Genomic DNA, 21,548 nt, shown 5'->3' with positions numbered 1-21,548 from the left:
TACAGAGTAAGGATTATCTTTATTTGGATTGCAAAGTATAAATATGAACCATGTTTGGAAATACAGGTTGTAACAGTTCAGAAATGGCACCAGAAACTTCCAGAAGGGACCATACAGCATACCTTTGTAGTTTTGGTGAGATAGGTGGGGTTACCCAAAAGCCTTCCCCACCACCAACCTTCTCTATAGTAATTGGTAGGTAATCAATTACCAAGAAAAATCAACTCCAACGTTCCCTGTTCCTCCTCAGCCTTTTTCTTTGCTAATACTTTCTCTATACTGTCCTCTGCTGCACTGACCCCTGCATGGAGTAGCACCAGAAGAATGGCAGGAGTAAGAGAAATGTCTTGACACAAGGGAGTGGGTCCCCGCTCTGTAGGTCCAGGGCTAGGGATGAGGGTACAGGAAAGCTGTAGGCATGGATGCTTGATCTCTTCTGAGATGTGGCAGGGAGAGAACACAGGGAAATACTGTTTTCTGTTACACGTTGACATCAGCACCTTGGGCTTGCAAAAACACAAACGGTAGACAAAGTTGCCTAGGCAAGACTGTAGTCCAACTCATAGAGTGGCTCTGACCGAGTTAACCCCTACATCCCGACCATACAGAACATCCCTGGGGCACAGTGAAACTGGGAGATCTTCAGAAATGTGGACAGACAATAAATTACTACAGATGGGTCACAGAACCATCTCAGATTTGCTACGGGAGTGTGGCATTGAGCCAGATGGTGGGGATGCAAGAAAGAGGGTCAGAACATGGCCAAAGTAACAGTCTAGGCACTTGAAATATTATTGTTAGGTTGTTAAAAACTAAATAAATTAACATACATAGAACAAAATAAATATATAATTTAAGAGGCATTTTACAAACAAACAATAACAAAAAAAAAATAGTTGTTATCTTTTCATCTGGGCAGAAGTCCCAAAATTCAGAGTTCTCGGGCTTGTGGCATTTCACAGTTAGCTCATCAAATCCAGCGCTGGAGGGTCCAAATAGCAGATCCCTTGGTGGCTATTTGAGTACATGGCTTCTCAATCTTCATTGCTTTCTTCCAGTCCACAAAACTTTCCTTCTTCCTCTCCTTCTTCCTTTTTCAGTCAAAGATCCTGGAGCATATGGAATTTAACTGGCATTTTAATCCAGAATAAGTGTCTAAACAAACTGATGGGGGAAGTGGATTTGGTGGAAGGGAATCAGAAGGGCCTGAAGTTTCTTTGCTTTTGCTTTTCTTTTGATCACTTTTACTTTCTTCTGATCCAGATCCCACTGGATATATTCTGTTTGGCACTTGAAGACTCTGGTATTTTGGCAAAGCAATGATGCGCGAGGTCCAATAGAGATAGCAACTGGGGACAAAGAAGTCTTCACGGCTAGTTGGGAAGTCCTTTCCCTCTGCAGAGTTTGCAGAGAATTTGTGTCTTCTCAGAGGGAGCCATCCCCCACAGATTCCTAAAACACAAGGCAAAAACATTTAAAGCCAGCTCCAATCTAAAGAGGTCTTAGGAGTCTCCTGGGTTCAGTCTTAAGAAGTACAGCAGATCATCTAGGAAGGGAAGGAAGAGAGGTGCCAAGGGTGGGAGAAACTGTTTTTGCTCAGGTATATTTCTTGGGTATGTCTCTAATAACTTTCATCCTAACAGTCTTTTTGAAAACAATTCTGCAATGGGACCCTGATTCTACATTAGGCTGTCCCCCAACCCCTAGTCAAGAGAAGTCAACACTTATTGAAATGGACCCAAGACCCATACATGCCTTAATTCCTTGATGCTGCCAGGGACAAAGGATGAACCATTACCTTAAGCACAGGTCTCACTCAGTGGGAATTAGTCATGCCCAACTTCACTTTCTCTTCATTTTCTACATCATAACCTCCTCTCCTGTGGTACCTGAGGAAGAGAATATTTGTGAGCAAGCTTTGCCTGCTATGACAAAGAGCAGGTCCTTCCAAACAACTCTGCCACGGAGGCTCCTTCCATTATTTAGAAAAGCCCAAAGGGTGTGGCAGCCCCACACAACTCTGGTCAAAGCCCAGCTGTCCTGAGGATGCCTGTCTTTAACAGCAGGCTACATTTTACAAACAGTTTTCACTTCACTTGTTTGAACCTCATAACAGCCTTATAGGCAGGTAGACAGTGTACAACCACTAAAAGACTACAATCCTCAGAAAGACAGGTAACATTCCAAGTCTCACTATGGATAAGTCGCACTGCTTGAAAACAGGCAGAGTGTGCGCGGCAGGTCTCCCCCAACCTACAACATATCTGGATTAATGTTTTGGCCCAAGGTCCACGTACCTCAAAATTGCAAGGACAGACTAATAGTTCCACCTGTACTCTTACTACCAAACCACATACCAATGTCATCAAAGAACAGAGATAAGACAAAGAAATACGTGAAGAGGTAGCTCTATGGGTGAGTTACTAGGCCACAGAGGTAGGAAACAAACTCCTTTGAGGTATAGAACCTGCCATGGCCTGGTAAGTGTTACCCTGGTCTGGGCACTGGCTTATATCAAGCCTGAGACAAGAGATTTTTTTGGAGAACCTGCACCCAGGAACTATCCCAGGATCTGTGGGCATGAGAACAGGGTTCATGTGATCATCAGTTAGAAGGTCCAATAAGAGGAAGAGAAGAAGTGATTTACAGAAACAGGGCCCCCCATCACTCACCTAAACATGAGAAGTCCCACAATGACAAGCAGACAGACAGACGACAGCACCACCGCCACCACGGCCAGAATAGTAGTGTGATCATATGTATACAAGCGATTCTCCACCGGGAGGCTCAGCCCATGGCACCGTTCTCCATGGTAGCCTGGGTGACAGCTGGTTTAGGAAAGAACAAGGAGATGGGGTTAGTGATTTGTCTCCTCTCTCTTTTCTCTCCGTCCCTGCAATGGCCTAACTACCTAAGCCAAACCCCATTCCTCTCACCCTTAGCCTGTCAATCCTTGCCCATGAGCTCTGCCCTTTTTCTTTTCTTTTTTAATATTTTTTTTAGTTGTAATTGGACACAATACCTTTATTTAATTTATTTATTTTTATGTGGTGCTGAGGATCAAACCCAGGGCCTCACACATGCTAGGCGAGTGCTCTACCACTGAGCCACAACCCCAGCCCATCTGCCCTTTTTCTATACTGCTCCTTTAGTAGAATATTCTGGAAAATCTCCTCTGAATGTTTAATAGCATTTCCCCCATATGGCACCTTATCTTCACCAATCCCTCTGGTTCTCTGACCTAGAGTCCTGTCCAGGCAGGAAGAAGTGAGGATTTGAAGTTCTCAGTTTAGATGTATTCCACGTGTGGCAGATTTATTACATGTGTGCTCAGGCCACTTAAGAGGACTTGGGCGCAACAGCTCATGGGCTGAGTTGAGGGGATTCAGTATCACTCCCTCAGCGAGGCCCCTCAACATTCTGACCCAGAAATAAACCCAGCCTTGCCCATCAATGCTTCCAGCATCCAGTCCCTCCCCACCACTGCCCAGCCTATTAATAGGCCTATTCCTTTGCCAGGAGTCATTTTTCTCCCTTTCTTCATTTAACTCTCAGCTCCCCCTGGGTGCAGGGCACAACCTAGGAGCCTTTGGCCTCTGAATGCTAGGCTTTCAGGCCTCCTCCATCACAGGACAAAGCAAACAAACCAAGATAACATCTTCCTGCCCAGCTGCCCTGCCAGAGCATAAAAGAATGTCAGAAACAATTCCTTGGCTCTACTCACTCAAGAAATAAATCATGTGGCAACTGCCTCTTATAACACAAAGCATTTCCTTGAAGCTTTTAGGAAGACTTGGAAGTGCTCAGAGTTAACGAAGCACATTCACATCCCTTCCTTTATCTGAACACCCCAGAGGTCCTTTGATGTAGGTGGGAGCCCCACTCTACAGAAAGGTTTAGTGGCTTTCCGAGCTCACAATAGGATAGAAGCATGGATGTGAATTGTCTGAGCTCAGCATGCCGTCCACTCATACCCCACAGTTGCCCACCTGCTAGTCAGGGGGTGCAATGGCACTAATAGCCCAGGGACATTAAGCCACTAGCTGCTGAAGGAAGCACTGAGAAGCTGGAGGCCTCCTCTTCTAAGCTGTACCTTCTCTGGGAAGGAAGGAGTGTATTTGGTGCTTCAGAGTGAGGAAGCCCTTCTTCCTGCTGACAAGTCACCAGGGAAGATTCAAGAAGCAGATCTGAGGCAAAGAGGAGGCCACAGAGGGCCTCAGATGTAGGAGCATAAATGTCTCATCACCCCAAACCAGGAGCTCTGTGTCTTCTTGCTGCTTTCTGTCCTGAGTATCACTGTCTCTGGCAGTGGCAGAGGGGCCAGGCTGGGTTGTGCTACATCCCTGACCCTGCCTTCCTGTCCTTCCCTGCTCTCTGCCCTAGCTCCTCCTGGATGCTCTAAGGAACCACCTCACTGTAGGGAAAATGTAGATCAGGACAACCATCCTAACAGAACAGTACACAGTGGCTTGCCTGGCTTCTCCATGCCTCTATCCCATTAGCCTAGCTAGGAAAAAACAAAAACAGAAACAAACAAACAAAAAAAAACAAAACAAAACTCAATGACCCCCAAACTACCAAGACATGGAAAAAGTTTCCAAGGGTGTCCCTGGAAAATCACCTGTATGCAGGAATTAGCAGGCAGAGAGGTTAAGTGATTTGCCAAATCTCACAACTAGGAAACACAGAGCCAAGTCAAAAATCACTCTTAGCAAATCCCAAATTCATGATTCTCTTCATTTTGTGGGGCGGGGGGGGGACTGAACCCCCCCAAAAAATGTGCTGAGGACAGAACCCGGGGCACTTTTCCACTGAACTTCTTTCCCAGTCCTTTTAATTTATTTTTAATTTTGAGAAAGAGTCTCACTAAGTTGCTAAGGCTGGCCTGGAACCTGACATCCTCTTGCCTCAGCTTCAGCTGGGATTATAGGTGTGCACCACCACACCTGATTGATTGTTTCCACTCAACAATGCAAGTAATCCTAAGGAAATAGATATCTGAAAAGTCCCTGGGGCTGTCTGACCCTGCTCCTGTTATTATTATTTTTTATTCATAGCTTTAATAATAAATAGTAAACTATTAAAGCCTTACTATGAGACCTCATGTGTGCTAGACACTCTATTACTGAGCCATATCCCCAGCCCTCATTTAATTTTAAAACCACCTCTGTGAAATGAGAGTTACTCTCCCTATGTTAAAGATGAAGGAACTGAGGCATAACTTCTATTAAATAACTATTAAATAGTGAATGGATTCAATCCAGCAGTCTAGATGACCATAGAGATTATATTCTGTAGGGGGTGGGGACTGAACTTGAGTCTGTTTTGTACTTCCAGTCCATCATCCAAACCCCACAGGTAGTTACTCAGATGATAGAAATAAAGCTTGGCCTCAGAGTCCCGCAATTCAGTTACATAATCCTTCCACCTCCACCCTGAGTCAAAAGGATAATAATGTAAACATCCTAATATTACCCACCTCCCCCTCCCTTTGCAGCCAACTACTAGGAATCTACTAGGGAAGGAGGGGGTTGAGTACATTCCAGCATCCTAGGGTGGGGGCAAGATCGAATGTCCTACCCAGAACCTGTGCCCATGAAAATAGAACATGTTCCTCCTCCCCATGTCTGTGACCCATTTCAGAACCTGCATTAGAGCAAAATCAAGAATGGTCTAGGGTCAAAGACATCATTCACATTGGATTTCTCTACCTGAAGAGGTAGAAGGGATACCTTTTGATGGAGGAGACTTAGAATACGTGAGTTCCAGACTAGTTCTGCTACCATTTCTAGCCAGGTGATCTTGATAAAGTCACATTACCTTTCCAAGCTTTGAATAATAAATGCCCACCTCACTAGAACATTGTGAAAAAAATAAAAGGAAATAATATGGGTAAGAACACTTAATAAAAAGCCAGGCCCCAAATATGTGTGCGTTATTACAAAATTGGACTGTAGAGGGTACTGCCCATATCTGGTAGAAGAGGGCACCCAAGTCAGACACAGCCAAGAGAAGGGGGTTCACCATTCCTTCATTCCTTCGCAGCATCTGGGCCAAGATGTGTGTGTGTGGATAAGCAAAGGCCCCAGGCCTACCTCTCTTCCAGCTCAGAGTCCTCCCTAGTCCAACCACTCTCAGATTTCCTCCAGCCACAGGAAACTCTGCAGCCAATTTTTGGGTCAGCAGCCAGTCAGGAGCCCCAGGAAACTACTCTTTGAGGGCAACTTTTGGCTGGTGACACAGAAGGGTTTTCCTGTTCGTGGTGGCTGCAGAGGGCTGGTTTAGGAAGCCAGCTAGCCTGCAGCTCACCATGGCAGCCTGGACACACCCTGGATGGTGGTTCCTGGGTCTGGAGCTGAGGAGAAGCCACAAATGTAAATGCGCAATGTTGCATTGCCCCAAACCATAAAGTCTGTGTCTTCTTACTGCATCCTGCTATCCTGAGTACCAAGGGATGAAGACAAGAGGCAGCCACACTGGACACAGAATCCACCCCATGAAAATCTGCCCAGGAAACTGACATAAACTCTTCAAGTCAAATTACTATGCTCTTAGACTAGCAAAAGCCTAAGAGTCCTCTAAGACAACAGCTGCCCTCTATAAAACCCTGCTCAAACTCTGCCAGGACAAAGGTAGTAGAAAAGAAGGATGCAGCCTGGGGGCATGAAAAGCATGCTGTACTAGGAATGAGGCACCCGAGACCCTGTCCTGTTTCCATCCACTTTTTTAACTATTGCTCTCATGCAAATGACTTCTGACTTACTGGCTACAGTTTCCTCATTTTTCAAGTTGATAACAAGTCCTGCCTTACCTGCAGAGAGTTTTTGAAAATCCAGGAAGACTACATCTCCCTATCCCCTAGGATGGTGCCTGGTACCAAGTAGGTGCTCAACACACCTGTTAGGCTTAACTCATATGTAATTACTGAAGATCTGGGATAAAGGAAAGATGGCGTCATTATGACTGTCATCACTATCCCTAAGCCAAAGGGAAGTTGGCCCTGGGCACACTTATCAGTTTTCTGAGCTTAGGTGGTCAGTTGAGCCCTACTCTCCAGGGAAGCAGTCTTATAAGAATTCTCAGCTGAGCTTCTATCTAAGCTCCACATCTATCCACCAAAAAGCCCTGGACCAATTTTGCCCAAACAGATTCCTGGCCTCAGTGCATCTTGACTACCCTCAGATGCACCATCTCCACTCTGTGCCAATGATGCCGTTTTACAAATTTAAAAAAACATTTCCTGTCTGTCCTGAGACAATGGGAAGGATAATATGGTGACTCTCTATGCCACTCTTAAACACTCCTCCCCAATAAAAGCTCCTTATAAGGATGTTATAGGAAAGGACACAGTGACTGTGGACATGGTGGGAAATGATGGGTCTGTATGTTAACTGCCAAATATGGGGCACCTCTGCTATATGTGATCAGATAGGACAAGGAAGCTTTTAAAAGTTAAGGGATCAATTACGGGTAGAAGAGACAACAGGTAGTCAGCCTTCTTGATAAAATGGGAGAAGGCATACATACAACAGTGTTCTGGCCTGTTCAGCATCTCCCGGTCATAAGACCCCCAGAGACTGCCTCTTCACGGGCAAAAGAGTAGATATTTGCAGCCTAACATAGGGTGCAGGCCTCAGGCACAGTGGCAACATTATGCCTGCCAGAGAGCGTGGTAGTGTTGTCATCCTGAGGGGTTGCCAAAACAGTGACTTGCTGGGTTTGGTTTCAGAGAACCTAAGGAACTCATGGCCTCTCCACCCACGATGCTGCCAGACTAGAGGCTGGATGCCTGCTGGGTTGGGTTCCATTTCCTGTTAATCCTGCACAAAGGAAGAGTTCTCCCACCACTGTGGCCTAAGGTCAATACTTTCCATGTCCCCTACCTCCTGTTCCTTACTGGTGTGAGAAAGAAGGGAGGAGGAGCTTCAACTCCCCCATGACGACTCCTGTCTGTATTGTCCTGCCATGCCTTAAAATCAACCCACATTTGCTCATTCACGTGCACACAAACCTGAGACACAGCATGTGACCAAATGTACCTCATACCTGCCTGCAGGAGCCCCACTCCACCCAGGAACCTGCTCTGCCGTGTTTCCTACTGGCTTCTCACTTCTAGAGTAGGGCATGAGGCAGGAATGAAGAACCTGCTTCCAGGTGCCAGTTCTCTTAGCCACATGCTCATTTCTGGGCAAGCAGGAAATGTCCCCAAGGATTCAAGAGCGTCACAAAACCACACCACAGGAAATTGCATCCTCTTTGGTAGTGGTGGGGGGGGTGACTTCCGCTGACTAAAAATATTTCCCTTCCTCCCAACTTCCGCCCAGAGGTTGAAAAGAAACTGTGTGAAATTATGAATTCAAGGAACAGTGACAACGAGGAATAGCCACGTGGCTGACAGGATTTTACCTACTGAAGGGACACTTACATGCACGATGGAGCCCGAAGTTCCTTTAAATATTTGCATTCTCCATGTATGCAGAAGTCCTTGTACTTCCGAAGACACGGGTCTCTCTTCTTCCCTAACCCCTTGCCTTTCTTCTTTTTTTTCCCATGCTCCTCTTTGCTTGGTGTGGCCAGAGCTTGTGGCTTGGAGGAGAAAGCAACTGTAGGAGAAAGGCACCCTATTAAGCCTTTGATTCTTCCAGGGAAGATCAGAACAGCACCACATTTGGAAGGAATACATTCTCTTTGATCCCATCTGGAGTCAGAGGCCTGGGAAGGACTCTGGGCTCAGTGCCTCCCAAGGGCTGAAGGAAGACTGGGTAGAACCACCAGAAAGAGGGAACCTCAGGACAAAGTAGAGGGTACAGTATATTCCAAGGAATGCTAGATCCTCTAGTAACTGCAGTTCACTGGGCGATACTACCAACTTCACCCACACCACTGTCCACCTTCCACTCCCATCTTTGACTTCCTGACACCTATTTCACTCTCTTTGGCCTTCAATCAGCTTCACTTCCTTATTGCTACACTCAGTGACCCACTCGCAGGAAGAGAGTGTCACAGACAAAAAATCGCTTTTGAATACTTTGATGCTTTAGGGGTGGGAGGTCCTAATAAGAAAAATGTGTATGTCTTCAGGTAACCCCCTTTGGAGTTCCTAATAGTATGAGACAACCATGAGCTCGGGATAGATCTTGGTTTGAGAACAGCAAACAAGTCATCCCTGGTAAAGGGCCTTGCTTCGAGCAAAATATTTACCCTTTTGAATATTCTTTATAATTTACCCACTTTCCCAAAGATCTATTTACATTTATCCCCAAATGTCCCGTCTATAGTGCTATGGGATGGTGGGTACAATGTGTACAAGGGGTGGAGAGATGAAAAGTAAGGAATTATCCAGAAGGGACTGGAACAATGACAATTCCCCCCTTCTTTCCAGGCTTTGAGGACTAGGGGAAAAATGACCTCACCCAGACATCCAGCTAGAATTGGCCATGGGCTACTCCCAAAACTAGCCCAGGGGTCTGATGCCAGCTTTTTTCTGACCCCTGTTCCCAGTAGGAAAAAGATATCTACTGTCCATAGCTATAGTCTGTGTCTGGCAGAAAGGTAGGCATAATACATTAAACTGCACACCTAAAATCCTCAAGCTGGAAATGACTTCAATGAATATCATGGCTTTCCATTTTTAAGATGAAAACCTTGAGATCTCAAACAGCAGTGACTTGCCCAAGATCATGCAGGATTGGGATTAGAATTGTGATCTCTGGTCCAGTCCCAGGGCCATTCAGAACTCAGAAGATGAGGCAGGTGGTCAGAGGAACCCAGTGACCAGGTCTGTAGGGAAAGCAAGTCAGGAGGGCCATGTCAATCAGAAAGGAGAGGGAGAGAATGGCAGGGTGACAGCCAGGCTCCTGCTGAGGACAGGGAGCAGTGAGTCAGGTCTGCAGAGGTATGAGGAGCAGCCATGTGGGTGGGAGGTGAGTCACAGCCCAGCCCAGCCCTGCCCAGCCTAAGAGAGCCAGGAGAATCCAGGCTGATCAGGCAATGGGTGACCCCAGAATGTCAGTGAGAGAGGATGAAGTGTAGGAGCCCAGGCTCAGCTTTGGAGCAGACTCCCGATTTATAAAAAGGATAGAGTTCCCCAAGGGAAACTCTGGGTGAGGAAGGAGAAGAACAACTAAACGGTAGGTGGGGCTACATCAGGTGGGTATCTTTTCAACCAAATATAGTCATTCTGGGGCCACAGGGCTTAGTCCTTGCTCCACCCCCACAAATCACTGCAGGTGGCCAGGGACAGGGAAGCCAGTAGGCTCTGGACTCTGCCCTATGCCTGTGTTCAGCTCAGTACACATGTGGTCCTTCCCCTTTTGGAGTCTACTCAGGAATTCAAGGTGGTTAGGAAATCTCCAAGGTTTGATAGCACTCGTAGTCACCCAGCATTTCAATATAGCCTCCTAAGACTCCAGGGCTCACCATTCATAACCTTCCCCAAAGGTGCTGGCCTCACCCAGAGAGGCAAAGAGTACTCCATTCCCCTGTTTCCTCAACCTGGAGACAGGTGTGTGGGGAAGAGTAATACTGCAAACTTGATATGTGCCTAGATATCTCCACATTTGTTCTCTCTCTCTCTCTCTCTCTCTCTCCCCCCCCCACCCCCCCCACCCACCCCCTTGGGATTGAACCCAGGGGCTCTTTACCATTGAGCTACATCTCCAGTCCTTTTTATTTTTTTGAGACAGGATCTCTCTAAATAAATGAGGCTGACTTGTGATTTTCTTGCCTCAGCCTCCTGAGTGGTGGGGATTATAGGCATGGCCCATAACACCTGGCTGTTATCTCTATTTTACACACAATAGTCACCAGATGTGGGAAGGAGGATTTGTGCCCTTTTTCACATGGGAACTCTGGGGAAAGCATCTCAAGAATGCCTTTTTCCTACCACTCAACTTATCTCAGAGGACAACCTGCCTGTTCAATTAGCCCCAAAGTATCCAGAAGGGCAGCAACCCAGACAGGTGAGATTCAAAGTAAGAAATGACAGGCAGCAAGACCTATTTCCAGGACCACCAATCCTCTCTTAGGCCATCAGCTTTTCCTTGGGGTCCTCCATGAATAACCCTCAACCCACAGGAATACTCAACAGCATGAATCTCAGAACCTCTTATTCTTCAACTGCCCACGGGGGTCCAAGGTTGGGAGGCCCTCACACCCACCTTTGAAAAGGTCCAGATCTGTCTCTTCCAAGTCCAGGACTTCTCGGGCACGATCGCCTCCCGTGGGTAGCAGCTGCTCCGTAGATCCAGTGGGAGGGTCCAGGTTGCTGGTTCCAGCCGCCAGCCCTCTCCGAAGCCGCTCCAGGCTTTCGCCAGTCACTAACGCCGAGAACACTGCAAGCGAGGGGCGAGGCCGCATCAGACCCCCACCTAGACCCCGAGCCACCATGCACCGATATCAACGCCCGCCCGCTAGGGCGCACGGGCCCCACCAAGTGGCCCGCTTCGGGGGCGCTGCAGCGACCTTCCCCTGTGCCCCCAGCACAGCGTCCCCATCCCCCCGATCTCCGGGGGCGTTAGCAGTCTTCTTACCTGCAGCCAGAAAGATCTTCAGCACTACCGACGGCAGCAGCTTCATGGTCCCGAACCCGGTGGGAACAGCAAGGCAGCAATCACTTTGGAGGCGGCGGCCACCGGGCAGCGGCACCGGAGCCAGGCGGCGGAGCGCAGGAGATTCCCCCGGGCACCGTGTGCTGCCCGCCTCTGGTGCAAGCCTTGCTGGGACCCGCGCACAGCACGCAGCCGCTGAGCAACTGTCTGCTCACAGTCAGTCCGCTGTCCGCTTGAGCCCCTGCACCTCTGTCAGGCCGACGAGCCGCGTGCTGCGTGCAGCTCCCGGGGCAGACTGAGCGCTCCCAGCGCGCGGCCGGGAATAAGGCTCCCGGAGGCGCCGGAGCTCCGCCCCGCCCGGCGCCGCCCCCTCCCTCTCCCCTCCCGCGCCGGGAAGCGCGCCCGGCTGGAGGCGCCGGCAGAGCAGCCCCCAACCCTGCGGTCTCGGCGGGGAAGGGGGCGGGGGGACCCGGCGGCTCTCACATTTTTTGGGACCAGGCCAGGGCAACCAGGGCCTGTGGGTAGGGCTGCTGACCGGCAGGTGGCAGGGACCAGTTCCTACCTTTCCTCATCCGCCTGGCGCTCTTCAGCCTTGTGACTGTTGAATTGAGAGCTGTCTGGGCCTGGTTCTTTGGGCCTTCCCTGCCCCTATCAGAGGTCTCCACCTGTATCACCTTCTGCGTTTCAAAAGCCCACTTTTCTTTTTTTTTGGCAAATAGTAAATAACAATTCATTGATCATTTAAAAATTAGGTATATTTTAGGTATAATATGAGACCCGCAGGTCTCATGAGCCAAGTGGCCACCTAGTTAAAGTTGCGGGCACTTGGTGTCAATCCAGCAAAAGCAAAGGAAGTTGGTCTTCCAGACGCAGGAGTGGCTCTCCCCTCCCTCATCCCCACCCCTGCTTCCCCCCAGCTTTTTCCCCAGGGGATAGTCTAGTTTAGGATTTTTGAATTTTGGATTATATTTCCCAGGCTTCTGGAATCAGAGAGAGACAGATTACAAAACAAAACCTTATACTTTTCCTTGCCTTTTCCTTCCCCCAAAACAACAACGAAAACAAGCCTCCTTCTCATAGCACCCAGCTGGCTAACCTAGACTGCTATGTTCAACAGGTGCCAAGAGATTGATGTTTCTCTTCTAACCCATGTATTTTTACAGGGGTCTTGTGGAGTCAATGTCTTGACCCAAAGAAATGACTCTCTCAGTAGGTATTTCAGCTCCCAGAGACGTGCTGGGAAGGGAGTTGGTTGACACAGGGCTGGGTTGGCATTCAGAGCCCTTAAATTGTGCCAGATAGAGCACTTGCCTGATTGAGCGTGTGTAGGGATAAAAACAGGCCTTCTATTTATACACCGTCTACCCCACTCTCCTTCCCCACCCCCACCTTTGCAGGGGTCAGTCTGGCTCTATCCTCTTAACTTGCCCCAGCAACCCTCTCCAGGCCTAGGTTTTCATAGTACACTGGAATCATTACAGACTTGGGTTTGAATCTTGCCTATGCTATTTACACGTATGACCTTGGACAAGATACCTACCTGACTGAGCCTCAGTTTCCACATCTCTTGAATGGGAATAACATCAATAATAGTACAGCCTATTTGTAGAGAGCCTTTTGAGGATCCAATGAGGGAACACATATAAAGCAGTTAGTACAGTGCCAGGTAAATTATAAGCTCTCAATAAATAGAAACTATTATTATTATTGTTGTTGTTATCACTAAGCATTCAACTTTGACAACACTATATCTTCAGTGGTCATTTTCTCTCCCTTCCCAGGCCCTTTGCTGGTTCCTAGGACAGCTCTGAGGCTTCAAGTTATAGTTGAGCAGGTTTTAGGTGGAAGCTCACTTATCACCTATTTGGCCAAGAGCCACTGTGGGATTATTCCTTTGGGTGATCAGTACGAGCCTAGGACCTCAACAGATGGTGACCGCCCAGGCCACACCTTCATCTTCCCTCAGTAGCTGCCTGACCACCTGCTTCCCCCAAACAGAGCCACCTAGGGGTCAGGGCTCTCCCCAGGGGAGGGTGGAGGGAAACACTTCCTGACACATAGCCAAATCACCCCTTTCCCCCCCACCCGCTGTTCACACCCTGCTCTCCTGTCCCAGCCTGCCTCTCCCTTGGCATGCTCTGTCCTTCCGCCTTCTCACCCCCACATCAGATTCAGCCTCGTTCGTGGGGCAACTCCAAGTTTTCATCACACCTGGAAGCCTCACCCCAGCTAAGTTTGTGTGTCAGCCAGATTTTATAGGAAGCGCCTGGAAAAAAAGATGAAATGACTGAATTGAATTTGGGGTAGTCACTTCCCTTCTCAGAATCTTAGATGTTTACACACACACACACACACACACACACAAATCATCACAATTCATGCTGGGCAACCTCATTAATTCATTCTACAATCACTGAACACTTTCCAGGAATTGGGAACACAGCAGAAAATAAAACTGCTGAGAACCTGCTTTCACAGAGCTTACATTCTATAGGCAACAAGCAACTCATTAAGTAAACAAACAAGGAAAAATATATTCTGTAGTGATTAGTGCTAAGATGAAAGTTAAAGTGATGTGTGTGCTATGGTATGATGTGTTCCAGTGCCCAGGATGACTTCTTAGATTTGATGATGGATTAGCAAAGCCTTCTCTGAGCTGGGGCATGAAGCTGAGGTCTGAATAAGAAGGAACCAGACTTGTATCTTCCGTGACAAAAGCACTCCAAGCTGTGCAAATTGCACATAGACTCTGAGGTGGAAACAATCGTGGAGTGTTCAAGAAACAGCAAGAAGGGCAGAAAGGGAGGAATAGGAGATGACATTGGAACAGAGGCTAGGACGGAGAATAGAAGATGTTAGATACCAAGGTAGACACTGGGTTTTATTGCCCAAATGAGATGTCAATGGAAAACCACAGTTATGCAAGATTCTTCTAAACCTTCTTTCTTTCTGCCAAGGTCTACCTCATCCACTATGGTGTTAAAGTGCCAGAGACACAATCCTAAGGAAGCAGAGTTCAAATTAATAATTCTGCCTCTTTGACTGTCTTGTGACAAGGAGCCAGCTGAGTGCTGGAGACTGACTGCTTCTTGGCCACCAGTGAGTCAAAAGAGGACAAATCTAGAGCAGAACCCCTGGCATCCTGTTTCCCAGCCCCTCCTAGGTTCCCAGGCTTTGGAAAAGCAGGCTCCCCAGGATTCTGACTGCAGCTGAATCACTGCCAGGCCACAGAGTCCTGGATCTGGAGAAAGCTCTCACAAGCCAGTGCAGAGGACCTGGGAGAAAAGTTGCTGGTGGTGACAAGAAAGCGGAAAAGGGATGAGGAGAGAAAAGCAGCCAGAGTTCCTTCCCCACTGTGGCTGAGATGTCTATGATGGAATTGGTCCCCCAAAACCTGGCTGTGCACCAGAATTACTTAGAAATGTAGTAAAGATGAAAAGGCCCAGGCTCTACCCTAGTCGGTCTGAATAAAAATCTCTGGGCCAAGGTCCAAGCATTTGCATGACAGACATGTAATCCTGACACCAGCCAGGTACAGAATCATGGGTCTGCATAATTAATCAGGATAACATGTCAAACATCTAGATGAAATCTGAACCTCTGAAGCAGAGGCAAAGGAACCTTGAGTAATGATAGCTCTCAGGTGCTTAATGCTTCACCTGCTTTACCTTGCTTGATGCTCACAAGAGCCCAAGAGTAGATACTTATTTTCAACATCCCCATTGTAAAGGATTGAAGGTAAAAGAGGTAACAGGCCAGGGTGAACCAGCTAGTGAGCATTACAGGCTCAGTTTGCATTTCTCTCTTTTATCAGGGCTTCTGCTCTTCAACTCAGCATCATTTGAGTAAATGAATAAGAAGAGGGCATCCTCCTTTCCACTTCTGTGGATGTAACATCATCAGCTTTACTGAGGTTCTGTCCTTCATCTGTCCTGGAGCATGATGATAAGAATCTCCGCCTCCCTAGGCTGCAAGGAGAATTAGGTAGGGCAGCAGGGCAGCTAGTGAAATACATACACTCTTGAGAGAGTCGAGTAGATGTGGATTAAAGTTTGGGTTCTGATTTTCTAACTTTGAACATGTTATTCAATTTTTTTGTATCCACAGTTTGCTCCTCTGAAAATTATAATATTAGTTATTATTGTGAGGTCTTGTGATGATTAAATCAGATCAGATGTGCATAACTTCGAATATGATGCCTGACACATAATAGGTACTAACTCAATGACAGCTGTTACTATGAACAAATTCCTTCCTTCCTTATTTCTTTTCTTTTTTCTTTTCAAGTTGTAACTTGAATAAAATTTCTGCTTTACCATGGGCTGTTCTCAGAGATGATGAGGTCCCTTCTGGGAGATGGACATGCTTATCAATGAGATGGTAGAACTGCAAGGCTAACCAGAGTTTTGGAAATGCTACTCCAAGAAAGCGATTCCAGCTCAAAGCTGGGAGAAGCATGTGCGTAAGTGGATGGGTGGGGGGTTCAAGTGCTTTTTTCTTCTACTCTGACTAGGAGAAATGAGTCTTAAGTAGCCCCAAAGCTGTGTTGGGAAGAGAGCTAAAGGAGGGAGCCTCCACTGGGGATACTTCAGGTCACCTTAAGGCCAGAGTTACCCAAACTTGGAAGGTCAGGGTGAGGGATCATTGCTCCTTGACAGGCTGGCTTCTCTCATCTTGAGCCCACTAATCGGGAAGTTTGGGGGTGCATTTGGATTAGAACTCAGGTCTGCTTATTGGCGTTCCCTTGTACCTCCTTATACTGTCTGGGGGCACCTCAACAGTGTTCTCCATGTGTGGATGGACAGGTTCTAATATGTGACTGTTTGGAGCCAGGATCCATTTGAATGGAATGAAGAATAGGAATGAATGATGTAATGAGAAGCCTTTTGGTGGGGGGGCGGGTGTCAGGAATTCTTGTTATCTCCAGAAGATGTCAAGGAAGGGACATTTATAATGTGCTGAATTCCCTGCCATTCTTCTCTGTTTTCAGACCTGTTTCTTTGACTTTTAGAGATTAGCATCTCCAGACACAGAACTTTGCTCCTCGGCCATCCCCTAACACAGATAACTCTCTACCAGCAGAGAGGGGGCAGTGATTCCTCCCTCACCACACAAGTCTCAGATTCCTTAGATAAAAAGGAGGGCGGGGGGGGGGGGTGTTGTACCAGAAGCAGCGGCACACATCTGTAATCCCAGCTACTCAGGAGGCTGAGACAGGAGGATCACCAGTTTGAGGTCAGCCCAGGAACTTAGCAAGATCCAGTGTCCCTGAGCTCAATCCCCAATAAATAAATAAATAAGGCTAGGATGTAGCTTGGTGACAGAGCACCCTTAGTTCAATCTCCACTACCACAAAAAGAAAAAAAAAAAAGTTGAAATGATCATGCTGTATTTAGGAACTGGCCAATGTTGTCTTTCATGAATTGTTTTCTGTCATGTTGCTGTCAAAAGGCTTGCTTAGAGCTGAGATGTAGCTAGTGGTAGAGCTGCTTGCCTAGCATGCTCAAGGACCAGAATTTGACCCCTAGCACTGCCAAAAAGGGGGAGGAGACAATTCTATGACAATCTACAGTGCCTGATCTACAAAGCATGATAACCTTTTTCTCTGTGACTCAGCTTCCTCATCTATAAGTTGGAGAATAACAATCTTCTTAGGGGATGTTCTTGTGACAATTGAAGGAGATAGCATCTTTGAAGTGCTTAGCAAGATGCAAAACTCTATAAAAACAGGTTAGTACTTTTGGTAATTTTTCCAGTGCTTAACTTTGGAATGTAATCACATCATACTTTGTACCAGAAATATGTAAGTTCAGTTCTTAGAAATGCAGTCACAGAGCTGCACTTTAACAATTTAACAACCAGTTGCTCTTTCATAACTGAGGGTTGGTCTAAGACAATGATTTGCAAAGGAAGAGATACTGTCCCCTAGGGGACATTCTGAGAATTTGTGGTAGAGTTTTTGATTGTCACCAACTGGAAAGTTCTTAGGCATTTGAGAGAAAAGGGGTTCAGACTAGCATAATTAAGAATAGCCCCACTTTTCATACTACTTTTGAGTGTCCTGTTGAACACACATACTGCTGAAAAACTTGATATGATTACTTGAACCTAGAACCATCTCTAATTTACACAAAAATATAAAGATTTTTACACTGACTTTTCCAGGAAGGAAATTAGTGAGAATTGTTCATTTTGGTGATGTCAAGTTGCCGATGCAACATACCTTCATCAGTCAGTATTTACAGCTATTATATTCCAGGTAAGTCTGTGTAAGTATAAGCAACAGGCTATTTCACTGATCACTTTGCCTAGCTTGTTGTGGGTGAATCTATACATGAGATAAAATTTCATAAAGCTATACACATGGACTGAGGGTGTAGCTCAGAGGTAAAGCACTTAGCATGTGTGAGGCCCCAAGTTCAATCCTTGGCACTGCCAAAAAATAAACAAACAAAAAACCTATACATACACACAAACACACACATTATATGTAGAAACTGGTGAAATCTGAATAGGTATTTGACCCATGTCACTTTTCTGGTTTTGATATTGTACTATTGTCATGAAACATGTTACCATTGTGGGAAACTGGATAAAAAGGTACCAGCTGGGGACCTCTCAATAAATTTTTGCAATTTCTTATGAATATATCTAGACCCACTTAGTTTTTTTTTTTTAATGGGAGTTTGGGGGTATGGCTGAAGGGTAGAATACTTGCCTGGTGGTCCTATCTCCAGCACCCGCCCCCCACCCAACACACACACACAATTTTTTTTAAAGTTTATTAAAAACTTTTTGTAAGGGTTACATGAAATAATGTGGCTGGAATAGTGGTTGAACATAATCAGCATTTTAGTACCTAGAAGTTCCTTTCCTCCCCACTCTAGAGTGAATATTCTCTAGACTATTATTGTATGATAATAATGGCCTCTTTTTTGTGTGTTTACTGTGAGGCCTATTTTGCATGCATTCTTTCATTTAATAAAGCCTACAAAGTGGGGATTTTATTTTTGTCATACTGGGCTTGGAGCCAGGGCCTTGCACCTGCTAGGAAAATGCTCTATCACTCCAGTCTATGGGTACCTTTATTATTTACCCTTTTGCTCATAAGAAAAACTCAGGTTCAGCAAAGATATTTTCTCCATTTATTAGAAAGTGACCACAACCAAGATTCAACCAGGCAGCCTGTTTGTGAGGTTACTCCTTCTCCACAGGGCCCAGATCAGTGCATAGGATAAAGGTATGCTTTGAAGCCTGGAAATCATCTACTAACTCGCTCTGTGTACATACAGGAAAACTGAGGCTCAGAGAGAAGGGCTTTGTCAAGGACAGACCCAATAAATCTGTGGTTGAGCCAGAATAAGAACCCAGTCTTTGAATTCCAGCCCACATCCAGAACTGCTCAACTACACAGCACACTTTTCTTGGGCCCTATCTGGGCAAACACTGGTGCCAACGGAGGGACTTGGGGTTCCTACTCATGCCCCTCACCAACCTGTCCAGCTCAGAGCACCAGGTCCAGAGCTGCAAATGAGGTCTGGAGAGGCTGACTCCTCTATAATAGGCAGTCCTGGGAGCCAAGGTGGTTGGAGACACAGGACAAGGAAAGATGCTCTGAACTTTGGCAAGAATTGGGATAGGAAATGAGGGTGTGTGTGGGAGGGACAGGTATCATAAGTCCATGCTCCCATCCCTCTCAGGTTTCCTTGAGTCACTTGCCCCTAAGGTTGGGACACATTCTTGAAGGGAATGGTCACAGGGGTTCCTCAAAGGCCTCTGTAAGTCTAGGTCAGTTTCTATTTCTCCTAAGACTGAAACCAACTTCCCCCTCAGGCTCTGCACCCCAATTGGTAATATAGTGACTGGCTCCTCTAGACCTGAGGCTGGAGGAGAGGGACACCTGGATTCCATTTTTTCAGGGGATGAGTCCTTGCTATTCAGTGCGGGGCGGGGTAAGCGGGTTATTCAGATGAACCTGATTGTTCCTCTCTTCTTTATCCTGTTGTGCTCCCCACATACCCCATCTCTCTAGATCAATTCTCGATGGACCAGGGCAACCAGGAGAATCAAGGATCCCTCTCTCCATCCCTCCGTTCCATCTCACTGTCTCGGAGCCCTGGCGAGGAAGCCTAATAGCCACTTGGCTTAAGGGAGCGGCTCTAGCATTTTGGGTCGTGGGGAGCAGCGCCCTCGTGTGGCCTTCAGGAAAAGCGCGGCTCCTTGCCCAGCCCCCTTCCTTTCCTTGCGCTCCCCCAATAACCATTTATTGAGAGCTACCACATGCCACGCTGCTCTAGTCTCAGCGGCCAAGAAAGATAACATACTTGCCCCATGGACTGTACTTCTGTGTGTGTGTGTGTGTGTGTGTGTGTGTGTGTGTGTGTGTGTGTGTGTAGAGACAGGCAATAAACGATAAACAAATAAATGAGGCAGTTACTAATAGTGATAATTACTAGGAAGAAAATAAAACAGAAATGTAATGGAAAGGGACCGTAGAGGGCAACTTAGGATAGGATGGAAAAGGAAGGTTTCTTTGGGTAGGTTATATCCAAGCAGAGATCTAGGTGACAAGGATCTAAGCAGGTGAGGACCTGGGGGAAATATTTCCTTGCAAAAAAATAGTTTGCGAAGCCCCTCAGGCAGGAAAAGGCTTTGCATAACAGACAGAAGGATGATGTGGTTAGAAATAAGGGAAGATGGAAGGAGTTGTGATTAGTGAAGTGGGTTGAGGTCAGGCCATGAATCTTGGAACCATGACAATAACTTTAATTTTTCTTCTGGGAATGATGGGTACTCACTGGGTGAGTTTGAGTGGAAGAGTAATGTGGCTCTATTGGTTTTTGTTTGTTTGTTTGTTTTTGGTGCTGGGGACTGAATCCAGGAGCGCTTAACCACTGAGTCATATCCTCAGCCCTTTTTTATTTTTTATTTTGAGACAGGGTCTCACTAAGTTGTTTAGGGCCTCATTAAATGGCTGAGGCTGGCTTTGAACTTGCAACCCTCTTGTCTCAGCCTCGTGAGTTGCTGGGATTATAAGTGTAGGCCACCACACCCAGCTTGATTGCCTTTTAAAAGGACTCCTGTGGCTGCCACGTGAAGGTTGGACTTTGGGCAAGGCAGAAGGAGTTGAAGCAGGAAGATTATTGCAAGAAGCTAGAAGGCCATTGAAACAATTCAGCTGAGAAATGATGGTAGCTTGTGTCAGGGTAGTAGTGCTAGAGGTGGGGAAATGTGATTGGATTCTGTATATATGTGGAAGGTAGAGTCAACAGTACTTGACAAGGGATCACATTCTCTTTTGCTCATTTAGTACAATGAGCAACAAACACCCCAATTGTCTCCTCCATCCTCAGCAAGTTAAAGGGGCAGGGCCCAAGAACATAGATAAATTGGGGGTTTCCAGATGTTGGACAAAAAAATTTAAGATACAGATATTCTCTGTGACTTGCCTCTGTTTTTCATCATTAGCTCATTTAATGGGCAGGTTCTATACCTGCTGTCTCCCTTACCCTGCCAGGTTTCTATAAGACCAATTATTTAATAGGTCCCTATTTGTCCAAATGTGTGTGTCTGTGACCCCCAGGGTGTGATGCTGACACCCCAAACAGTTCTGGATGTTTGGTGTTTGCATGTGATACAGGCTAGGGACAACATAATCTGGGGGAGTAAGTACTTAGACCTAGGTTAGCCATCTACTCCTATTTATTTACACAAAACACAGTGGGGTCAAACCTGATCTCACAGGAAATGCACATATACACTTTGGCCCCGGCTTGGGCATTTCTGGAGAGCCTGGGGAAACCAGGCTACAAACACTCTCATGCCAACAGGGGTGGGGAAGCAAGTAGGGGAACAGTTGACCCGGTATGCTCTGGAGCTAGCAGGTCTTGTTCTGTTTGTGTTGTGCTACTGTAACTGGGGTTGAGGGTGCATTATAAATATAGCCAGAGGGCCCCTAGAATTTCACTGCTCCTGAGACTCTGTGTGATCTTCAGTAAG

General features: G+C 46.6%; 1 protein-coding gene across 1 annotated transcript; it reads right to left on the bottom strand.

The window, feature by feature from the left end:
* On the bottom strand, positions 1 to 11,816 carry Hbegf (heparin binding EGF like growth factor). Its single transcript, XM_027927993.2, has 6 exons — positions 11,532 to 11,816; positions 11,160 to 11,333; positions 8,426 to 8,603; positions 2,673 to 2,828; positions 1,799 to 1,889; positions 1 to 1,452 (listed from the first exon to the last, which is right to left on the bottom strand). Exons 1-5 carry the CDS (start codon positions 11,575 to 11,577, stop codon positions 1,817 to 1,819), a joined length of 627 nt encoding a protein of 208 aa, XP_027783794.1. The 5' UTR covers positions 11,578 to 11,816; the 3' UTR covers positions 1 to 1,452; positions 1,799 to 1,816.
* Positions 11,817 to 21,548: the final 9,732 nt, after the last annotated feature.

This window comes from Marmota flaviventris, chromosome 5 (genome assembly GCF_047511675.1).
Source record: "Marmota flaviventris isolate mMarFla1 chromosome 5, mMarFla1.hap1, whole genome shotgun sequence".
NCBI classification, from domain to species: Eukaryota; Metazoa; Chordata; class Mammalia; order Rodentia; family Sciuridae; genus Marmota; species Marmota flaviventris.
Note: the sequence above shows the minus strand (reverse complement) of the source record. Positions and strands in the feature narration are given on the sequence as shown.